The 19,639-nt window shown below is 42.1% G+C and overlaps 1 protein-coding gene across 1 annotated transcript in view; it reads right to left on the reverse strand.

Moving 5' to 3' along the window:
* SLC39A6 (solute carrier family 39 member 6) overlaps positions 1-19,639 on the reverse strand; it is a 376,217-nt gene that overhangs the window by 55,196 nt on the left and 301,382 nt on the right. Inside the window, exon 8 of the mRNA XM_086965345.1 lies at positions 3,776-3,966. Within this exon, the coding sequence (XP_086821471.1) occupies positions 3,776-3,966 (191 nt within the window). The remainder of the gene's footprint in view (positions 1-3,775; positions 3,967-19,639) is intronic.

A 19,639-nucleotide genomic window follows, 5' to 3' on the forward strand; every position in this document is an offset into this window, starting at 1 on the left:
TCAGTGCATGAAGCCTAATAAACAGTATATGCGCCATTTTGTAACCGTGTCCTGTGCAAATGTGTCATAGGACATTATGTACCTCTCACATAACAGGGATTATACTGGGCTCACATTTTATGTGCTAAATAGGCGAACAAAGTGCTAAATCGCAGACAGTAAAATCAAGTTGTGCAGTTCTAAAATTGAATTTAACCATTTTCAAGAAAGAAGACAAAGATAAAAAAATAAAAATGAAAGCTCTATACTAGGAGCATAATCTCTCAAGTGTGAGCAATTTATAGGCTAGATATAAATTGAAGTATATGCGTTTTTTAAAACAATATACATTGTACGGTCTATGAAAAAAGGGGGTCCTTGAGTGAGTCATATTCCTGGCCTACCACCCTCTACCACACTAGGCCTAGCCCCATACTGCAGCCATACCCATAGCAATGTCATCAATAATATCACCAGTGATGTCACTGATGTAGTTTGTGATGACATCAGTCATTTTTTGTGAGAGGGAGAGGTGTGAAATTTTACAAAATGTGTCCTTGTCCAAGGGATGGGATGCTTGTGAAATCCACATATTCAGTTGCGAGGTGACAAATTATGGCAGAATTCACATTCTGTCAAAGTTCTAACTATAGCCTCTCTGAATATGCCACAGCTCGTATTATATCAAGGTTTGGAATACAGTAACACTCTAAATTTGACACCATTCTGCAAATTAACAAACAGGGGCTGGAAGAAGGAGGGAAGCACTAGTACCAAAACTGGAAGGCTGACCTCTGAGTTTGTGCAAATCCACAAACACACAGATTTAAGGATATTCACTTCTCTTTCAACTTTCCCACACTGAAAAATGTCAAAATGTATTTCTGACATTTGCAGGAGTAACACTTTTCCAGGGTGGGAATAAAAAGGCAGGTTGTAGGGAAACTATTTTTTCTATGAGGAACAATGTTTTCAATATGGAGAAAAAGAATATATATATATATATATATATATATATATATATATATATATATATATATATATATATATATATATATATATATATATATATATATATATATATATTTATTTATTAACAGGTGATGCAGATTTTTGTGTGAGCAAATGCACATCTGCATTTTTACTCAAGTAACAAAAATCACAAACGTTTGATTGGAGTACCGTTTCTAGCCCTTCTTCTGTACAGTTGAGTTTGTGATCTCATCACATTCGCAAATCTGCACCAGGGCAAAGTTATAGATTTGTGGTTGCACTTTTATGATGTTCTTCAGGAATGGGGACCTTACACTGGGGTGGCTGGTTCTTAAGTGGTATTTGATTACTGTCTAGCATGACCCCTAAAAGCTAGCACAAACCCCTAAAAACCTACAAGTTCTGCTAAACACATTTCGGGGGTTTATGGCAGAAAGAGATCTGGCCATAAACAATGCAAAATCTTTTATAATGCATGTAGGGCCTGGATCTAAGCGCCAATAACCATTAATGGTAAATGGAACGAGAGTGCCAACAACCTCTACCTTCTCGTATCTGGGCGTTCTCCTAGACGAGAGACAAAACTGGACCCCCTTGATTAAGAAGAAGCCAGGGGAGGTGACCAGGAGCAACGCTGCAATTCTTAACTTTGCGAGCAAGATGGGCAACCGCCCAGTGGCCGCAATGTTGAAAATGTATCAAGCCAGGAGCGTAGCCATAGCCACATACGGGAGTGAGTTGTGGGGGTACACCAGAGTGGAAGGGATTCAGGTGGCTGAAAATACCTTCCTAAAACAACTGCTGGGGTTCCCCCAAGGGACATCAAACTTCTCCGTTCACGAAGAAACTGGTGTTCAATACATCAGCGATACCCTTGGCTTGCGCCCCATGCTTTTCTGGCTAAAAAGTTGGCTAAACATGGATCTCGTTCTTACACACAAAATATACAGGGATTTGTTGAATTTGGACCATATGCCTGTAATACCATGGTTCAAATACTTAATGAGATCCTTTAATGAGCTGGGAAGCCTGGATCTTTTCTTAACTCCAGAGTGCATAACAAAGGAAGACGTGGCCTTTGTAAAGGAATCTTATTTAGAGTGTAAGCAGATCAAGCGTGAGGAACAGGAACTCCAGAAATCTGGAGCACGCAGATATCTAATGCTCAAAACCTCTCCAGGAATGGAGGACTATCTTGCATGGCCTCTATCAATGCACAAAAGATTTCTGCTAGTAATGTTTAGATTGGACTATTTTCACCTCTTACTGGCAGTACCTAGGGGGAGCCATAAAGGACAGGCATTAGCACCCTGTGGCTGCGACAACCTGTCTCCGCAGGATCTGTTACACTTTGTCCTTTTTTGCGACTTTTATGCGGCCCTCCGTAGATTGTTTTTAAAATCTCTCTTAAAAAAACTAAATTTTTCACAGGCACGCCCAGCTTTGTTTTACCTGCAATTGTTAAAACCCGACTGTATACCGCTGATTGTAGGGTTTTTAAAATGCTCTCTAAGATACAGAAAAAGCCTGGATTTCAATTGACTAGGATAAAATGCATTACTATGAATTGCTTTTAACTTCATATATTGCCTTTATACTCTTACTTAATGTGTACCGACCCTATTGAACTCATGTAACCTGATCCGTGATGCCATTTTTTAAATTTGCTTGTTCACTTGTGTAAATGTAACTTTTATGGGTCTCATTTTTTGAACCTGAATAAAGTTTAAATGAAAGTGAAAGATTACTGTCTACATACTGTTGAGGAGGTGAACATATGCAGTTCGGGGGAATATACTGCCAAGACTGGGTTCTCCAAAGGTAAAAATTTGACCCTCTGGTATTTCAGCTATACAATAAAGGATTCGTCAGAAACAATGTAGCAGATTTACAATCCTGAACTACTTATTTTATACCTCTCATATAAAAATTAGGTCCAGTATTTGAACAAATTTGTTGGCTATGTTAGTGTACATTTCTAATTTCCTTCTCTAAAGATTCGCTTTAGTTTGGTCTGATCTGATCTGATTTATTCGGCCAATGTATACGACTGTTGGTATATTTGTATTGTGAAAACCAATATAGAATTTTAAAAAAATGGGCCCTCATTTATTTTCATGTTGCCCAAAATGGCTTTTCCACTGATAGTCGAATACATAAAAAAAATTTCTTAAAGGATCCCTCAGAGAAATTATATTTAACGTTGCACAATAGTTTAGCAAAACTTTGTTTCCCAATTTACCTTTTTTTTTATTTTGAAAGGAAATAACCACATATTGTACTTTCATAGTTCTGCATGTATTCACTTATAAACAGGAAGCATTCTGGAAGCTTCAAAAAGTGCATAAAGTTGTTGATTTTACGAATGTGTATATGTTTTTATACTGCAACCACTTTTAGTTATACATTCTGAGCCTACATTTCACTGCATTTCCTTAAGAATGATGACCCTAATAGTAAAAGCTTCGTAGTAATAGATCATATACCGAACTCTGAACAACTTAAGGATACAAATCCTGCCCACGTGGCAAGACAATACTCTATCCCACAACCATACTGTGGTACTACAAACTGGCAGCAAAGGGTTTGTGGTGTGGGTCCGACCTACCTGTTCATTAAGCAAAGGAAATATTTAATTTGTCATTTACCCCAAACAATATGTCCTGGGCTTTCGGCTATAGGAATTCCTGTGTGCGTTTATGAGCAGTTTTTGAGAGAGTTCTGGAAAGCACAGCAAAGAACACCAACTGGCACATTTCAGGAGTTTTTATGTAGAAAAATAATATCACTTTTACTGACTTACCATATCAACAAGTGCCACATACAGGAACAACCCAGCAGTAAGTGCAAATATCCACATTGAAACATTTTCAGCATAGTGGCCAATAAGAATGCCAGTTATCATGCCAAGATATGCAAGCATGGCGGAGAGTGCGTTATAAAGAAGAGCTTGTTTGACTGTCATTCCAGCTGTCAGCAGTATTGCAAAATCACCTGGAAAATAAAAGTACATAAATCTCAGACGTTACTCCTTAAATGATCAAGGATGTGTACAAGACAATTCTCTACTAAATCAATTCAGGAGCCAATATGGCCATGACATGGACACGCAAAAGTCTCCGAACATATGACTGGTTGTTTTCATCTCATCACACAAACAAACACACCAAACAAAACTTACACTTATCATGCTTTATTCTGCACAGGTTCCAAAGATGTCACCCAAACACAAACTTTCTACATGAAGACTGACCCTTTATTTTCCTCACTTGTATACAACAATGGCAGCTTCTACTCCCACTTGTAACTATACTAATGCTCTGGAACGGTAAGAGAAACATGTATACCCACTCTGTTTCAAAAGGCCATATCAAGAGTGCAAGTTCTTATTTAAATAACCACGGGCCATAGCTTTCGAGGCTGGTCTTCCTGGTTTCTTAAAATAACCAAAATAAACAGATAAGCACAAAATAACACCTCTTCCAATCATGCACCCCAATTGTACTGTTATACAAATTCTCAAGAAGCAAGGCATACAGTTGGATAGTCAAACACATTGTCATTCCTCAAACCGTAGAGCTCCTTTCTTATCTTAAAATAGGGGGCTGCAACAGAAAAAAATAACTTTAATTACAAAGATAAGGCTGTAATGGATGCTTTTGTGAATCCTTATTTTCCCTATTGTGGCAGTTACTTCACCATTCACCACTGTCCTGTTACAAAATCTCAAATAAAACTTTTGCAACACTTCTGTATTCTGTAGCCTATCGAACTATCTCATCTTTTCCCTGCCCTTCAATTCAGATATATACATAATCAGCACAATAAGCAGTGGAGGACAACAGCGTATTCATATTCAGGTAAAGGACAGGTACGTGTTTTGATGATATTGCAGCTTGTACACATTTAAGAGAAGACAAAAATAATTCGAAATGAATGTTTCACATTTTGAACAAACATATGCCCTATGGTGTTTACCGTACATGCAAGCAAGTCCCCCATTTCTTCACCACCATTCATGCATAAATCAACATTCATCAGTGTTAGCATTTCACTTTTTTATCTTTCAGTTTACAGCAGCTAAAAGCCATTCAGAAGATCAAAGTACTTACATTCAGTAATGCTATTTCTGGTAGACACTCTTAACCAACTACAGACTCCTCACCTTTTCAATATTCCCCAGTCATCGAGAACGGATCTGGAAATATTTAAAGCAGTATCCCTGCACGCTGATAGGTGGTGTCACACGGCTTCCGCAAATGTCATTCCGCTTCAAAAGTGAAATGTGGAACGGCATATTGGCTGTCTGCATCCCTAGATGCAGAGCCCAACATCAAATTGGCTTTGGTCAGTGTGTAGCTCTCTATACTTGGGACCTTTTTAGGTGGAAAAAGAGTCTAGTTCATAGAATGGGGAGGATTGAAGAATTGTTGAGGAATCTGCAGATGAGAGTATCTACCACAAAGAGTGTCACCGAAGGTAACTTGTTCTGATTTATATTTCGAATTACAGATTCCTCATCTTTTGAATAGACACCAAAGTAGTACCTACTGGCTGGTAAATCTAAAAAAGTGTTTAAAATCAAAAAGTCCTGCAGGACAGAGCGGGCAAAATGCCCATCTGGATGGACCAGCCAGTCCAGCCTGTAGTGCTTTGCGAACGTGTGGAGTGGCGCCCACATAGCAGCCTGGCAAATATCCAGAACATAGCAACACAACAGGATGATGGAAGGAATGCTGAACATTGTCAAACATTCACCCCCAGTCACAGATCTGGGTTACCTCCAAGTTTTCTTTTATCACCAGGCTACCCAGTTTGGACCCAGCCATATATATGCAAGTCAGTCCGGATCCTGTCCCCTCCATGGGAACAGTTCAGCCTGAACAGCCTGCAAGGTCCTCCCTGGACCGGAAAACAAGCATCTTGGGACTGGTTTTAGGGTATCATCAGTCAGGCTAGCTTGAATCCAGTGACATAGCAAGCACGGGACCCACGCCTGGATATACCCTCACCACTAAGGGAAACTACAGCAACACAAAAAGATTATGGATGGAATGCTGAACATTGTCAAACATTCACCCCTACCTAGTCACAGATCTGGGTTAAATCCATAATTCGCATATCCAGAAAAATCACAAGTGTGTCAAAGCAGCTTTAGCTCTGGTGGAATGAGCCCTCAAATCTTTTGGGTGTTGCTTTGTGGTCAGTGTGTAACAGATTTTAATGCAGAACACGATCCACTTAGAGAAGGTCCTCTTCTGCATTGCCTTGCTCACTCACTCCAGCAAAACCCGCAAAGAGCTGATCGTCCACACAATAGTTCCCTGGTTCGATCAATTAAATGTTCTCCTAGGGCACAACCCCTGGAATCTCTTCTCCACAGAGGGGTGAGGTGGAGCTAAGAAAACCGGTAGTGTGATGTTTTGCCCAATGTAACCAACATTTTTTAAAGAAAGGAAGTTCGGGTTCTTAGGACCAGCTTGTCTGGGAAGAAAGTAGTGTATGGCAGGTTGATGGAGAGGGCTTTCAACTCACACACTCGCTGAGCCAAACTTATGGCGATGAGGTACGTGATCTTAAGGGTGAGAAACCATATTGGGCATACATCATGAAGGTGAGGACCAAGTTAAGGTCCCACTGAGGCATGATAAAGGGAGAGGTCAGAAACAAATGTTGCAAACCCTTCAGAATGCATCAAAATGGGCAGTTTAAACAAAGAGGGTTGATCCGCAAAACACAAGAAGTGTTAACAGGTAACCTAAAACTTTTTTAACTAAATCACTTGTAACGAATTGCAAAACAGATTTTCTAGCATGCCTCAATGAGACTGCGTTAGATGTTAATATTCTTAATTCTTTCTGTAAAATTTCAAAGGCTATTCATAATAGTTTAATAAACGACCCCAAAAGATCCATTAATGTATGCCAGGTTGGTTCGATTGCCAGTGCAGTAAGTCACATGCAGCTTTGAAATCTGCCCTACATCAGTCGAGGAGAGATCAGGAATCAATAAAAAGGGCTAGGGTGGCGAATAAAAGGTCGCTCAAAGCACGAAAAGAGGCTATCAGACTAGAACTATGGCAGGTCTTTAAGCAAGCCTCTGCTTTAAAGGATATGAAAGGCTTTTGGAAGGCTGTGAATGCTCCGTTCTTGGCCCCGAAAAAACTCTCCAAGCTTTGAAAACGCAATTTGGGAAGACCTTTGGGTGTCCCACTTTTCCAGCCTTTACTGTAATAACGCAATCCCCAATACCAGAGAGGATGCTAGACCAGGCATTGTAAGTCGCCTGAATTAAACAAAGAGAGGAGTACCACCAAAAGAAAAACAGAAGATTTCCTAATGGGGTGTTTTTTGACTGACAAAAGGGAAGGATTCATCCTTTTGTAAAAAAAACCCTCACTCACCAGCCTAGTGGTGACATGCTTCATCATCGGGTCCACCCTGGTGGACTAGCGTCACCAGGATGTGCTTCAACACCTGAAGTACAGTGGAGCAGGTTGTGAATGTAAGTGCAAAAAAAGATGTTAAAAATTGTCCTGGTTTAACTTATAGAAAATATGAATTTTATTTTAAAGCAACTGGACAGTATTAAAAAAGGGGCCGAGATACTGAGAGGGAAGTTACGTCCAGAGTATCTCTATATGTGTATTGGTCAACATGTTTCTACCTTAAGTGGGAAGTACCAGGTATTCATCAGGACCATGAACAAGGAAATGGACGGTATGTACCCCCTAAAAGGCACACCCTATCCTAGATCCTCGTGTACCTATTAGCAAAAATCGCTAATGGTGAAATGCTCGGTCAAAAGTGGTTGAGCATGTATAGTAAAAAGCAAAAGACTCCTATTATGTTGTCAAATGCTTCGGCGGGCAGGGGGTAGTCTCGTCATTCAGTGAAACATATTAGTTCTGTCGTGACGCGCGAGGCCAAATACCTAAGTCTACCGTCCGCTGCTCGGCTATTCTGCAAGTTTAGGGGGAAAAGCACTGGGACCTAACAGTATTCCTGTCGACTTATATAACTCCTGCCCGTTGCTTTGGGGCCCACTTTTAACCCTGGTTCTAAGGGCTTGTTGCACCCAAGGGTTCACCTTGACATGGGTGAAATCCATTCTCGTTCCTATTTTCATGAAAGGCCATCGTAATGACCTGGCCTGTTACTGACCCATTTCTTTGTTGGATTCTCTTGTGAAAGTGTCTGGACGTGTAGTCCTGAACAGTGGATGGAGGATTCAGGTGTCATCTCAGAGCTACATTACGGATTCCGTCAAGGTCTCGGACCGTGGAACAGAGCTTTACCCTGAACCTAAAAATGGTAAATACATACAGGCAAAAAGAGGGAGCCTTTTTATGTGTTTCGTTGACTTAAGTTCGGCGTTTGACTGCGTCTATCACCAAAAGTTGTGGCGCATCCTATAGGTCATGGGGGTGGAAACGTCATTAATCAACTTCCTAAAACAGTTGTATTTAAACCAGGGATCTCCAAACCGGTCCTGGAGGGCCGGATCCATGCCAGATTTGTAAAATAACTACATGTATCTCAATGGGGATATCCAAAAAATCTGGCATGGATCCAGCCCTCCATGACCGGTTTGGAGACCCCTGATTTAGACGCTCGGGCTAGGGTGCGTTATGGTAGAACTGGTGAACTCAGTCATAGTTTCCCCGTTAGGAAGGGTGTCAGGCAGGGGTGCGTTTTAGCACCCCCTCCTTTTTACTCTTTACATAAACAGCCTAGGGGACACTTTATCAAGGGAATGCCAAGACCTACCCAGATTAGGTAAAAGGACAATTGGTGCTTTGCTAAATGCCGACGATGCGGTCTTGTTAGCCCGCACCCTAAAAGGCCTGCAGAAAGTCATGATGAGTTTTGCTTCTTATATGTCAAGCCTGGATCTCCATGTTAATATTAGTAAAACCTTTGTAATGAAATGTAGCAAGCCCAGTGTGACGTGTCGTAACATTTTTATAAATAATAAAAAACTTGAATTCACTAATCACTTCTCCTACCTGGGAATTGTCTTTGATAATAGGGGCTTATTGTCAAAAGCTATTAACTGTAGAAAACTGTTTTTTACTAAAGCCTTCGGCGCCTTGATTAATTTTACCAGGAAGTTAGGAAAGCGCCCTATCGAGGACCTGCTGATAATATATAAAGCTAAATGTATTTCAGTTGTTCTTAATGGAGCTGGCATTTGGGGATATGCAAATGTAGAGTCCCTTCAGCAAGCTGAGAACAGGTTTTTGAGATTTTTACTAGTCGTCCCGAATACCACGGCCACGTATATTTGCCATGCTGAACTAGGGCTGCCATACCGGTCTGACCTTATTAGAATCCAACCAATTGTATTATGGCATAAGATTTGGACAGGCGTTGCTACTGGCCTTAATCCGGACGTGATAAAAGACTGTCTGAACTTGCAACAGGCCAACGTATTTCTTGGCTCGCCTACATCAAAACGTTTATGCATGACCTAGGTTGCTTAGATTACTTTGCTAACCCAGATACCTTGTCTCTCATTTCAAGTAAGGCTTTCAAGGCTTTATGTATTATCATCTAATATGGAAATTTCAGTCACAGCTAATCAATTGCTCTTGACTCAGTCGGGAACCCAGCCCTATTTATTAACAACCCATAGCAATTATGACAGGATGATACTGACACGTCTACGTCTTGGCAATTTCCATAACCTGGTAAAATTCCCTCAGGTAAATGACAGGTCACGCTCTCTTTGTCCATGCCCCTGCGACAATACATCTGCACAGTCCACAATTCACACCCTATTTTTCTGTAAGCTTTTTATCCTAATTAGGAAAAGTTGAATCCTTCCTTACTTGAAACTGCAAGGACTGAGACAATGTCGACCTGCTTTTATCAAGCTGCAATTTCTAGATGACAACATTTTTAATGATCATATTGTAAAATACTTGAAAGGGGTGATAAGAACAAGGAAAACTATGCAAGGCCCATCTTCAATTTAATTGATTTTGGTTTTTATCTAGGTTAAGGCCACATAGAAACCTGTTTTCAGCCTTTTATTTTTGCAAATTGTAGATAGTGGTTTTCTTTTTAATATATTCTTTTTTACTTTTAACAATGTTATTTTACTATATGTTTGTCACAGGATTTGGACCTCGGAACAGCTGGAGTTAAACAGTCAGTTACTAAGGGACCGTGGGAGTCTGGGTGGGGCTCTGAATATTAGATGGCTTGAGTATATTAAAAACTTTGTAATCTTGTCACCCTGAATATTATTTGGAGCCCCTTCGTTTCAGTGGCAGCTGGTGACATTTCAAAGTGTGGGGGGGGGGGGGGCGTAAAAGTTGGGGATGACTTTTACCTAACAAGGGAGCGAGCGTGACTAACATAAGGGCAGTTAGAAGTGGTCTTAATCCTGAGAAAAGTTTGAAAAAAATAGCATCAAATAGCGCATTTTAAAAATAATTTTAATGAAGAATTTTGAGGGAACAAAAGAAGGTATAGAAAGCAATAATGAACGTGAAGTCTTGAAATATTTAGAAACATTTTAAAGATTACCCCATATGTTCAACAGTTATTCAAGCATGCACATTTCAACAGTGCAACAAGTAAGATGTTTAATTATCTCACCTGCACTCACTGCTGTCTCTGCACTGCATCTGGTTGGTGACAAACTGCCCAGGCCAGTTTCTAGATGAACCTGAGCCAGCTCGACTGGCCTTCATCAACTTATGAAATCCTAATTAACAGCCATGCTTGATAAGTGACTAACTAAATCCTCCCAAACCCCCTCTGCCTCCCCTCCCCCCTCCCCCTTTGCCGGGCCTGACATGGGAGCCGCACAATTTCCTGTATGCTCGTCAGGAGGGTCAGCCTTTACGCCAGCAGCACTCTGGGCGAAACAAACATTGGCGTACCTAATAAACCTAAGCCGTACCTCATGATTTTCTTTTTTTCAGTTGTATACAGTGCAAACTCAGCCTAGGGGCATTGTAGTGCTGTACAAGAGCACCAGTTACATTACACAAAGTCAGATTAGTTTTTCAAGACACAGGGAGGGAGATTAAGTTATTTCCCCAGACTCACAGGATGTTGAGACGACACCGGAACGTGGATCCCTAGTTCTAAAGTCGGCCACATATTTTTCATTTGCGGTACATAAAGCAGTATCAGTGAAGACTCTTCTTTAACGCTGAAAACTACTGTCAGCAACAGTGCGAATGCCACATCCAAAACAGGAGGACGGTACAGCACAAAAGCGGTGCCCGCTTCTCTGGCACACACTCACACACACTGGCAAATACAATACAGCGAGCAGAAACCTCCAGTGATGCATGGTGTTTCTTAAACATAGAGGAGCAGTCGCGGCTGGCATTACGGGCGGGTGGGGAGGGTTGGAAATGGGGTCGCGACGACATGAGGGGGGAGGCGGGAGGGGTTTGGAACCAAATATATATAAAATAAAGTAAACTTACCGCCCGGAGACTCCCGACTCCCGTCGTCCTGGTTTTCAATTCCTGCAGCACTGTGCACGTCACCAGGAAGGCGGCAGGCAGCCTCCCTTCCCTCCACCACAGCGCAGCGCTGTGATTGGTGCGGCCGCTGCCCCACCCAAGTCATTTTCTCTCTGTATGCTGCAGCATACAGAGAGAACAGGGAGAGTGGGTGGTGTTACTCGAGGGCAGGGGGGAGTGGCTTGCCCACTGTTGTTAATACTGTCTGTTTGGGTGGCCTCAGGCTGCCCAAACAGACAGTATTAACAACAGTGGGAAAGCCACTCCGCCCTGCCCTCGAGTAACACCGCCCACTCTCAACCAGGAACTTCCGCTTTCTCGCCGTATGAGAAGGCAGAAACAAATGGTAGTTATTACGGCCCCCAAACGCCCCCATGGAGGAGCCGCCACTAATTAGTTTACAAGATGTCCGGAGGAAAGATTTTAAAATTAGTTGTTTGAATTACTTGGAAAATAAGAGACGATACGTGGAATTAAAAACAATTACGGTACAAGCTCACCAGCTAATAGTTCCTGCTGACAGAATTCAGCCTTATTTAGGGATGTTAACAAGAGAACACAATAGATTTTTTTGACTCGTCGGAGATTGGGTATTTTTCATAGGCTTGTTACTTTCCCTGCCCAGAATGATTGGACAAGTGAGTTGTGTAAATGTCCATGTGATGATGTGTGCACTCAATCGACTGTACATGTTCTTTTCTTTTGCAAATTTTATTCCTGTAATAGGAAAAGGTGGATTTTGACGATTTTAAGAAATATCGGTTTAAGACAATGGCGCCCTGCCTTCCTGTTCCTACAAATATTAAGAGAAGTACAGTTGTTTGTTTCAGTTTTAATATTTTTAAAGAATGTTTTAAAATGTGGAAATTAAATCATGATCTAATCAAATTTTTAGATTCTGTTTGCCTCAGCTGTGTTTTGATTTTTTACATGAATTTTACAAATATGCTGGTTAGCCTTTTACTGTGCTGTTATGATTATTATGTATATAATCAAATAAAACTGTTTGAATTGAATATATGTTAGTCAAATTGTGATTACATGAATTAATTTTTTCATGCGCTAATTTTTTCATGCTTATTACTATGTATTGTGCTTTTATGATTTCATATTTTAAATATTTTAAAATCGAATAAAGCGTATCTTGACTTGACTTGACCAGTCACTGTGCACAAGGCAAGTTCTTACTGGGTTAGGGACAACACAAAAACCAATACTTCAGATTGCCTAGCTTGAAATGGGTTAATCTGAATCTGCAGTCCAAACCACACAGGCTATAAAATTGTGTCAACGGCATAGGTAAAGGTATACTGTTTGGTCAAGGGGCACCTGGCTGCCAAGATAACATCTACAACTTCGGGAGGTAGTTTGAACACAGTCAGCTGACCACGCTCAATCTCCAAGCGTGAAAATGAAGACTCAGCAGGCCAAGCTGCAGGATCCTGGCCTGCTGCTGCGACAGAAAATCCTCCCAAAGTGGCAGCATTATCGGAGGACAGATGACTATGTCAGATCCTACCTCCAACACAGTGACTGTGCACCTCTAGGAACCACTACAGAGGTTTTCCGGCTGCGGCAGTCGGAGGGGCGGAAGACTGTGCTGCAAGCTGCCCCCGTTTTCCATGCGGTCTGTGAGTACTGCAGTCTCTGCCACAAAGGGTGCAGGGTTTGCTAGGCAGGTTGCACTTGATTGCGATATTGGAAGTCCCTACCATGGTGCCACACTGGGCATTTGGGGGTTGAAAAACGGTTGGTCCTGCTGACATGGTCCAAGGAGCGTGCCATAACCCAACTCTCCTAAAGGCACTCAAGGGCAGAGTCACCAAAAAGACGAGAGCCATTGAAAGGCATGTCTATTAATGCATACTAGAGATCGCCAGAGAAGCCTGTGGATCTTATCCAGGTGTGCCACCACCGTCCCCCTGCCCCCTAGCACAACCTGTTAATATTAGTAAAACCTTTGTAATGAAATGTAGCAAGCCTAGTGTGAAGTGTCATAACATTTTTATAAATACTAAACAACTTGAATTCACTAATCACTTCTCCTACCTGGGAATTGTCTTTGATAATTTACTATCCAAGTGGATAGTAAATTTAGCTGCAACACAGCCATCCTGAATAGACAGTGGAAGGATGGGATACAAATCATCAGGGACAGACGGTAAGACCTGAGCAATGGAATCCCAGAGGGCGTGAGTATAACACCCTAATAGGCAACTGGTGTTTTAAAAAAAACAGTGCTAAACTGGTTTAATGAAAACACGCTCTTCCCAATGGAGCTTTTATTTCCGGTCAGTAGGTGTGATAGAGAATACATTAGAGTTTACCTTGCTCATGGAGACCTCACGATTAGACGTCCTGGTCCACCGCGTTGAATGAAGACTTGAGCCATCTACCTGTTTACTGGAGGTCCAGAACATGGTTTTGAACCAATCTCTAGAAGGGTGTCTGTGAGGGGTTCATTAAATAGAAGCAAGGGTTCAGTATTTTAATTGCCAAGGTTGAAGTACCTCAGTGAGGACATCTTTCTTCACCTACGTAGTCAAGCCACCCATCTTGTGACTATGGGAAGGGGGCACTTTCTTCCATGGCAGGGCCCAGAGGTGAAACTAGCCCAGTGCTTGTCGAGGTGTCCAGGCCAGTGGCATCCTGAAGGTCCTCATACAAACTGTCATCCATGTATGGTTGAGCAAATTCATCCCCAGCATCATACGCATCATTGTCAGAGCCCATTCCAAATAGAGTGTAAAGGGTTTGGGCCTTTAATTGAGACTGCTGCAAAGTATCTGACGGTTGTCCAAAGGTTGACCCCAGCAGGCCACCATCGCTGTACTGGCAGCAAATCCAAGTGGGACACAAATTGCGACCTATCTCATTGATATTCATGAAGTAGGTCTATTTGCGACCCACTTTAAATAGCTATTTAGGGAATAAGGGCTAGATAACACTTTTTTACATTAGTAATGACAATTGCCAAATAGCGACCCCCCCCCCCCCCCCCAAAAATGTGCTATTTGATAATAACTAACTAATATTCATACATCTAGCTGACCGTCTGTGCTTTCAGGATCGGTAGTTTATATTGGAAGTTAAAAGTCTAACTACTTTTAATTGAGTGAGTACAAGCAGGTCTTACTATAACTTCGTAACAGAAATTTGGTTGGAAAAAGCTTTGAAGAGCATTATCCACGACAACAAATCTCAGCAGCAGATGCCAAAGCCATATTTGCTCTCATGTCACTGAGAGCCATGAAGGAGAGTAAGGAAAATGCTAATTACCAGTATGCATCTGTTCTTGGCATGTAGAGCTGTAGCTTCATGTACTGTGCATAGATCGCCATCTGGTGTTGGGCTCGGATGTTTGCACTTTGTTTTAGTCTTTGAAGAAGTCTTTTTAGTCACGAGATAGGTGACTCCTCCTTAGGGTGACAGTCGCATGGGCATCGACCATCTTCAGATTGTTTTTCGCCATAAAGGGTGATGATGTAGTTAGAAAGAAATAGAAAAGAGATGTCCATACGTGATGTATCTAATTAAGATAGTACTGCAACAGAGAGGTATCCGGGGAGGCGGGTGGGCGTATATCAATCTACAGCTCTACATGCCAAGAGCAGATGCATACCGGTAAGTAGCATTTGAGGCATATAAGCTGTAGATCACATACTGTGCATTGACTATACAGCAGTTCTCCCTTAGCGGTGGCTACCTGTATCTATTGCAGTGGTTTGAAAAAGTGTTCTTAATACAGCCTGGCCCACACCAGCTTGTTGTTTGACTTGCACAGCTACACAATAGTGTTTTGTGAAAGTGTATGGTGTAGACCAAGTTGCTGCTTTGCAGATGTTATCTAGGGGAATATTCCCTAAGAATGCCATTGAAGCCCCTAGTTTACGTGTGGAGTGAGCTGTAGGGGGAATGGTTAATGGCGGGTTGGCTTTAAGGTAGCATATTTGGATACATTTAACAATCCACCTTGCAATCCCCGCTTTTGAGATGGGATTGCCCTTATGAGGTGGTGAGAAAGCTACAAAGATTTGTTTAGTCTTTCTAAATGAGTTTGTTCCTTCAATGTAGTAGAGTATTGCTCTTTTAACGTCTAACGTAGAGGGGAAAAAACTGGGAGTTCGACAGACTGGTTAAGGTGGAAGGCAGACACAACTTTAGGTAAAAATTTAGGGTTACTTCTAAGAATCACTTTGTTATGATGGATTTGCAAAAATGGTCTTGCATGGTTAATGCCTCGAGTTCACTAACTCTTCTAAGAGATGTGATAGCGACTAGGAAGACTACTTTCCAAGTGAGGAACTGTAATTCGCATTTGTGCAGAGGTTCAAATGGGGGACTCATGAGTCTGGAAAGAACGACATTTAGATTCCACACTGCAGAGGGTGGAACTCTGAGTGAAATTATTCTTTTAAGTCCTTCCATAAATGCTTTGATAGTGGGTACTCGAAACAAAGACAAGTGTTGTCTGTTTTGGGGATAAGCTGCTATTGCAGCAAGATGTAGCCTTATAGATGTATATGCATTGTTGTAGGTGCAAGAGATAACCAATAATATTCTGAATAGAAGCATATAGTAGATTGATTTTGTTATCAGTGCAGTAAATCACAAATCGTTTCCACTTTGCTGCGTAGCATGCTCTAGTGGTAGGACGTCTAGCGTCTTTAATGATGTTCATGCAGTTTGGCGGAAGATTGAGGTAGTCAAACTCTAAGACTTCAGGTGCCAGATCGCAAGGTTGAGTTCACTGGGATCTGTATGCCTTATCTTAGCTTTTGATGCGGAACTAATGATAGTTCCAAGAGGGGTGTGAACCATGGTTGTCGGGCCCATGTTGGAGCAACTAGGAGCCATTGTGAGGGAATTCTGTTTGAGTTTCCGAACCACTAACAGAATGAGCGGGAGAGGCGTAAAAGTGTGAGCACATTTGTCTGACCAATTCTTCCATAGCGCATTGCCTTTGGACAATGGGTGTGGATACCTGGACGTGAAGCTTGGGCATTTTGCGTTTTGATGTGTGGCAAAGATATCTATTTCTGGGTGGCCCCACATGTGAAAAAATGGAAGAGAACTTGAGGATGAAGTTCACATTCGCCAATCTGCTGTCTTTGAAGACTGAGCAGATCTGTAATTTGATTGTGTACTCCTGGGAGGTGTTCCGCAAGGAGATATAGGTTTTGCGGAATGGCCCATCTCCATATGCTTTGAGCTAGGTGTGAAAGCTGCAGAGAGTGTGCCCCCCCCTGGTTTCTGTATGTAGTACATTGCTGTCACGTTGTCTGTACGGACCAGGACAGCTTTGCCTACCACATGGAGATGAAAGGATTTTAACACTCGAAAAATTGCCAACAATTCCAGTTAGTTTATGTGGAGTTGTTTTTGCTGAGGGGCCCACATGCCCTGAATGGGATGATTTTGAAGATGAGCTCCCCAGCCGGTGAGCGATGTGTCTGTTGTTAGCACTATCTGTGGAACCGGGTCGAGGAACGGCCACCCTTTGGAAAGGTTTTGTGTTTTCCACCACTGCAGAGAGTGATGTGTGCGACTGTCCATTAACACCAGATCTGTTAGCTGAACTTGAACACTCTTGTAAGGGACACATTTGGAGTCTTGCATGAAGGACGATGAGAATGCAAGAAGCAATCATCTTGGTTAGCTGCATGCACACTCGAGCTGGTAATGAGTATTGAGGCTGAAATTTTGATATTAGAGCTTGCATGTTGGTTATCCTGACTGGGTTGGGGTATGTTAGAGCTTTTGAAGTGTCTATTGTAGCTCCTAGATACATTTTGTGTGCTGGATGGTTGGAGGTGGGATTTGGTGAGGTTCACTGTGAATCCCAAGTCGTGATGCAGCTGGATTGTTTTGTGTGTGTGTGTGTTGCACACAGCTGCTGTGTGACTTGGCTTTTATGAGGCAGTCGTCAAGATAAGGGAACACGTGAATATGTTGTCTTCGTAAGTGAGCCGCCACTTCTGCGAGGCACTTGGTGAAGACTCTGGATGCTGTAGTCACCCCGAACGGGGGAGGACTTTGAATTGGTAGCGTTGACCATCTACCACGAACCTGAGATTTCCTGTGAGCGGGGTGAATGGTAATATGAAAGTAGGAGTCTTTCAAATCTAGAGTGGAGAGAAAGTCGCCTTGTTGTAGCAGTGGGAGCACCTGTTGGAGAGTGACCATGTGGAAGAGGTCTGACTGAATGTAGACGTTTCATGGTCTGAGGTCCAGTATTGGCCTGAGAGAGCTGTCCTTTTTTGAAATTACGAAGCAGAGGGAGTAAACCCCTGTGCCTTGATGAGGCAAGGGGACTGGTTCTTTGCATGTTTTTGTAATAGAGAGAGAACCTCTTGTTTGAGAAGAGTCAGATGTTCCAAAGACAATGGACGTTGTATGGGAGGGATATTTGGGGGAGTAGAGGTGAGTTCCAGGCAGTAACCATACTGGATAATTTGTCTTACTCACTTGTCTGTTGTAATGGAATTCCAGACAGGTAGGAACTGTGAGAGACGTCCCCCGACTGGAGTGGAATGATCGGCGGAAGTGAAGGGAAGTCACTGCTTGGTGGTAGGTGAGTTGCAGGTCTTGCTACTGCGACCTCTTCCCTTACTGTTGTTACCGCTGTACCCTCCTCGAAAATATTCTCTGTAGGAGGAAGTTTGATTGGGACTTTTGTATGATGAAGAGGGATGCTTTGCACCAGTAGTTTTGGAGCCAGCCCTGGAAAAGAAGCGACAAAATGAACCTCTAGAGGAAGGTAATTGCAAGGCCCCCATGGACTTGGCAGTCTCAGTATAATTTGTAATCTTCTCTAAAGATGTATCGACTGTGGGCCTAAATAGATGTTCTTGGTCAAAAGGCTGATTAAGAATAGTGGATTGCACCTTCTGCTTGAATCCAGAGATTCGTAGCCAGGTGTGCCTGCGCAATAAAATGCTGGTATTAATAGCACGAGATCCGGTATCGGCCGCATCGAGGGCACATTTGATAGATGTGTTGGTTATTAACTTACCCTCCTGTATGAGGTCGTTAGCTTTGTTCTTGTATTGGTCATTAAGATTTTGCATAAGCTTTTCAAGCTCATCATAGTGAGCTCCGTAATTTCTGGCCAACAAAGCTTGGGCATTGGCAATCTGCCAATGATTTTCCGCTTGTGACACAATACGTTTCCCGGATGTATCTGAGTTTTGATTCCTTATCAGGAGGAGAGGCGTCACCTGTGCTTTGTGAATTAACCCTTTCGCGTGCATTAGACACCACAAAAGAATCTTAAGGGACCAGACCTCGGATGCAGATTGGGTCAGTGGGAGCTGCCTTATATTTTTTGTCCACCCTGGTGTTGAGGATCCTGGCTCTGACTGGGTCTTTAAACACTTCTGGTGCATGTTTCAGCATGCCTTTTAGCATTGGCAGGGTGTATGTAGACTTTTGTGGGGGTGCAAATGTTTCTAATAAGATGTTTTCTTCTAAGGAATCAGAGTGTAATTGCACCCCATGGTATTGTGCAGCCCTATTAATTAATTGCGAAAATCCAATATTATCATCTAGCGGTGATGGCCTAGAGGGATAGACATTCGGCTCATTGTGTGGATCTGGATCGGTATTATAATCATCCCAAGGATCTGTATTGTGTGGGATTGTATGTGCGTCATCATCCCTATCTGTATCTGTGGTCCCATCCCCACCCATTTTTGTTTGAATATGTTTATTGCATTTTTATTTAGTAGTATGAAACATCCATACCCATATGAGAAAATTAAACACTTATGCGTTGGTACAATAGACGAGACCGTGGCCAATACAGTCGCCTGTATACATGTAGGAATACATTTGTAAAGAGCAACTGCAAAGCAAGTGAGTCGGTATGGTATGACAACTTCATTAGCCAACGGCATAACAAGAAATGAGTATAGCAAAAGAGAAAGATTGATTTGCGTGAATGGTGATGAAACAAATGTCATTCTCCAAAACCCCATCAGGGATTGTTCAGTGCAGATCATAACCTGTGCCTTGGCAGTGTATCAAAGCATGTTGTGTACATTGGTAATGCAATATATATCCAACGCTTTATGAAGAAAAAAAGAGATTAACAATTATTGAGAACAATCTGAAAAGGTGTGAAAACTAGAGACTGGGCAGTGTGTAATAGCGGAAGTGTGTGTGTTCGTCGTT

The sequence above is a fragment of the Lissotriton vulgaris genome, chromosome 4_1 (genome assembly GCF_964263255.1).
Source record: "Lissotriton vulgaris chromosome 4_1, aLisVul1.2, whole genome shotgun sequence".
NCBI lineage: Eukaryota > Metazoa > Chordata > Amphibia > Caudata > Salamandridae > Lissotriton > Lissotriton vulgaris.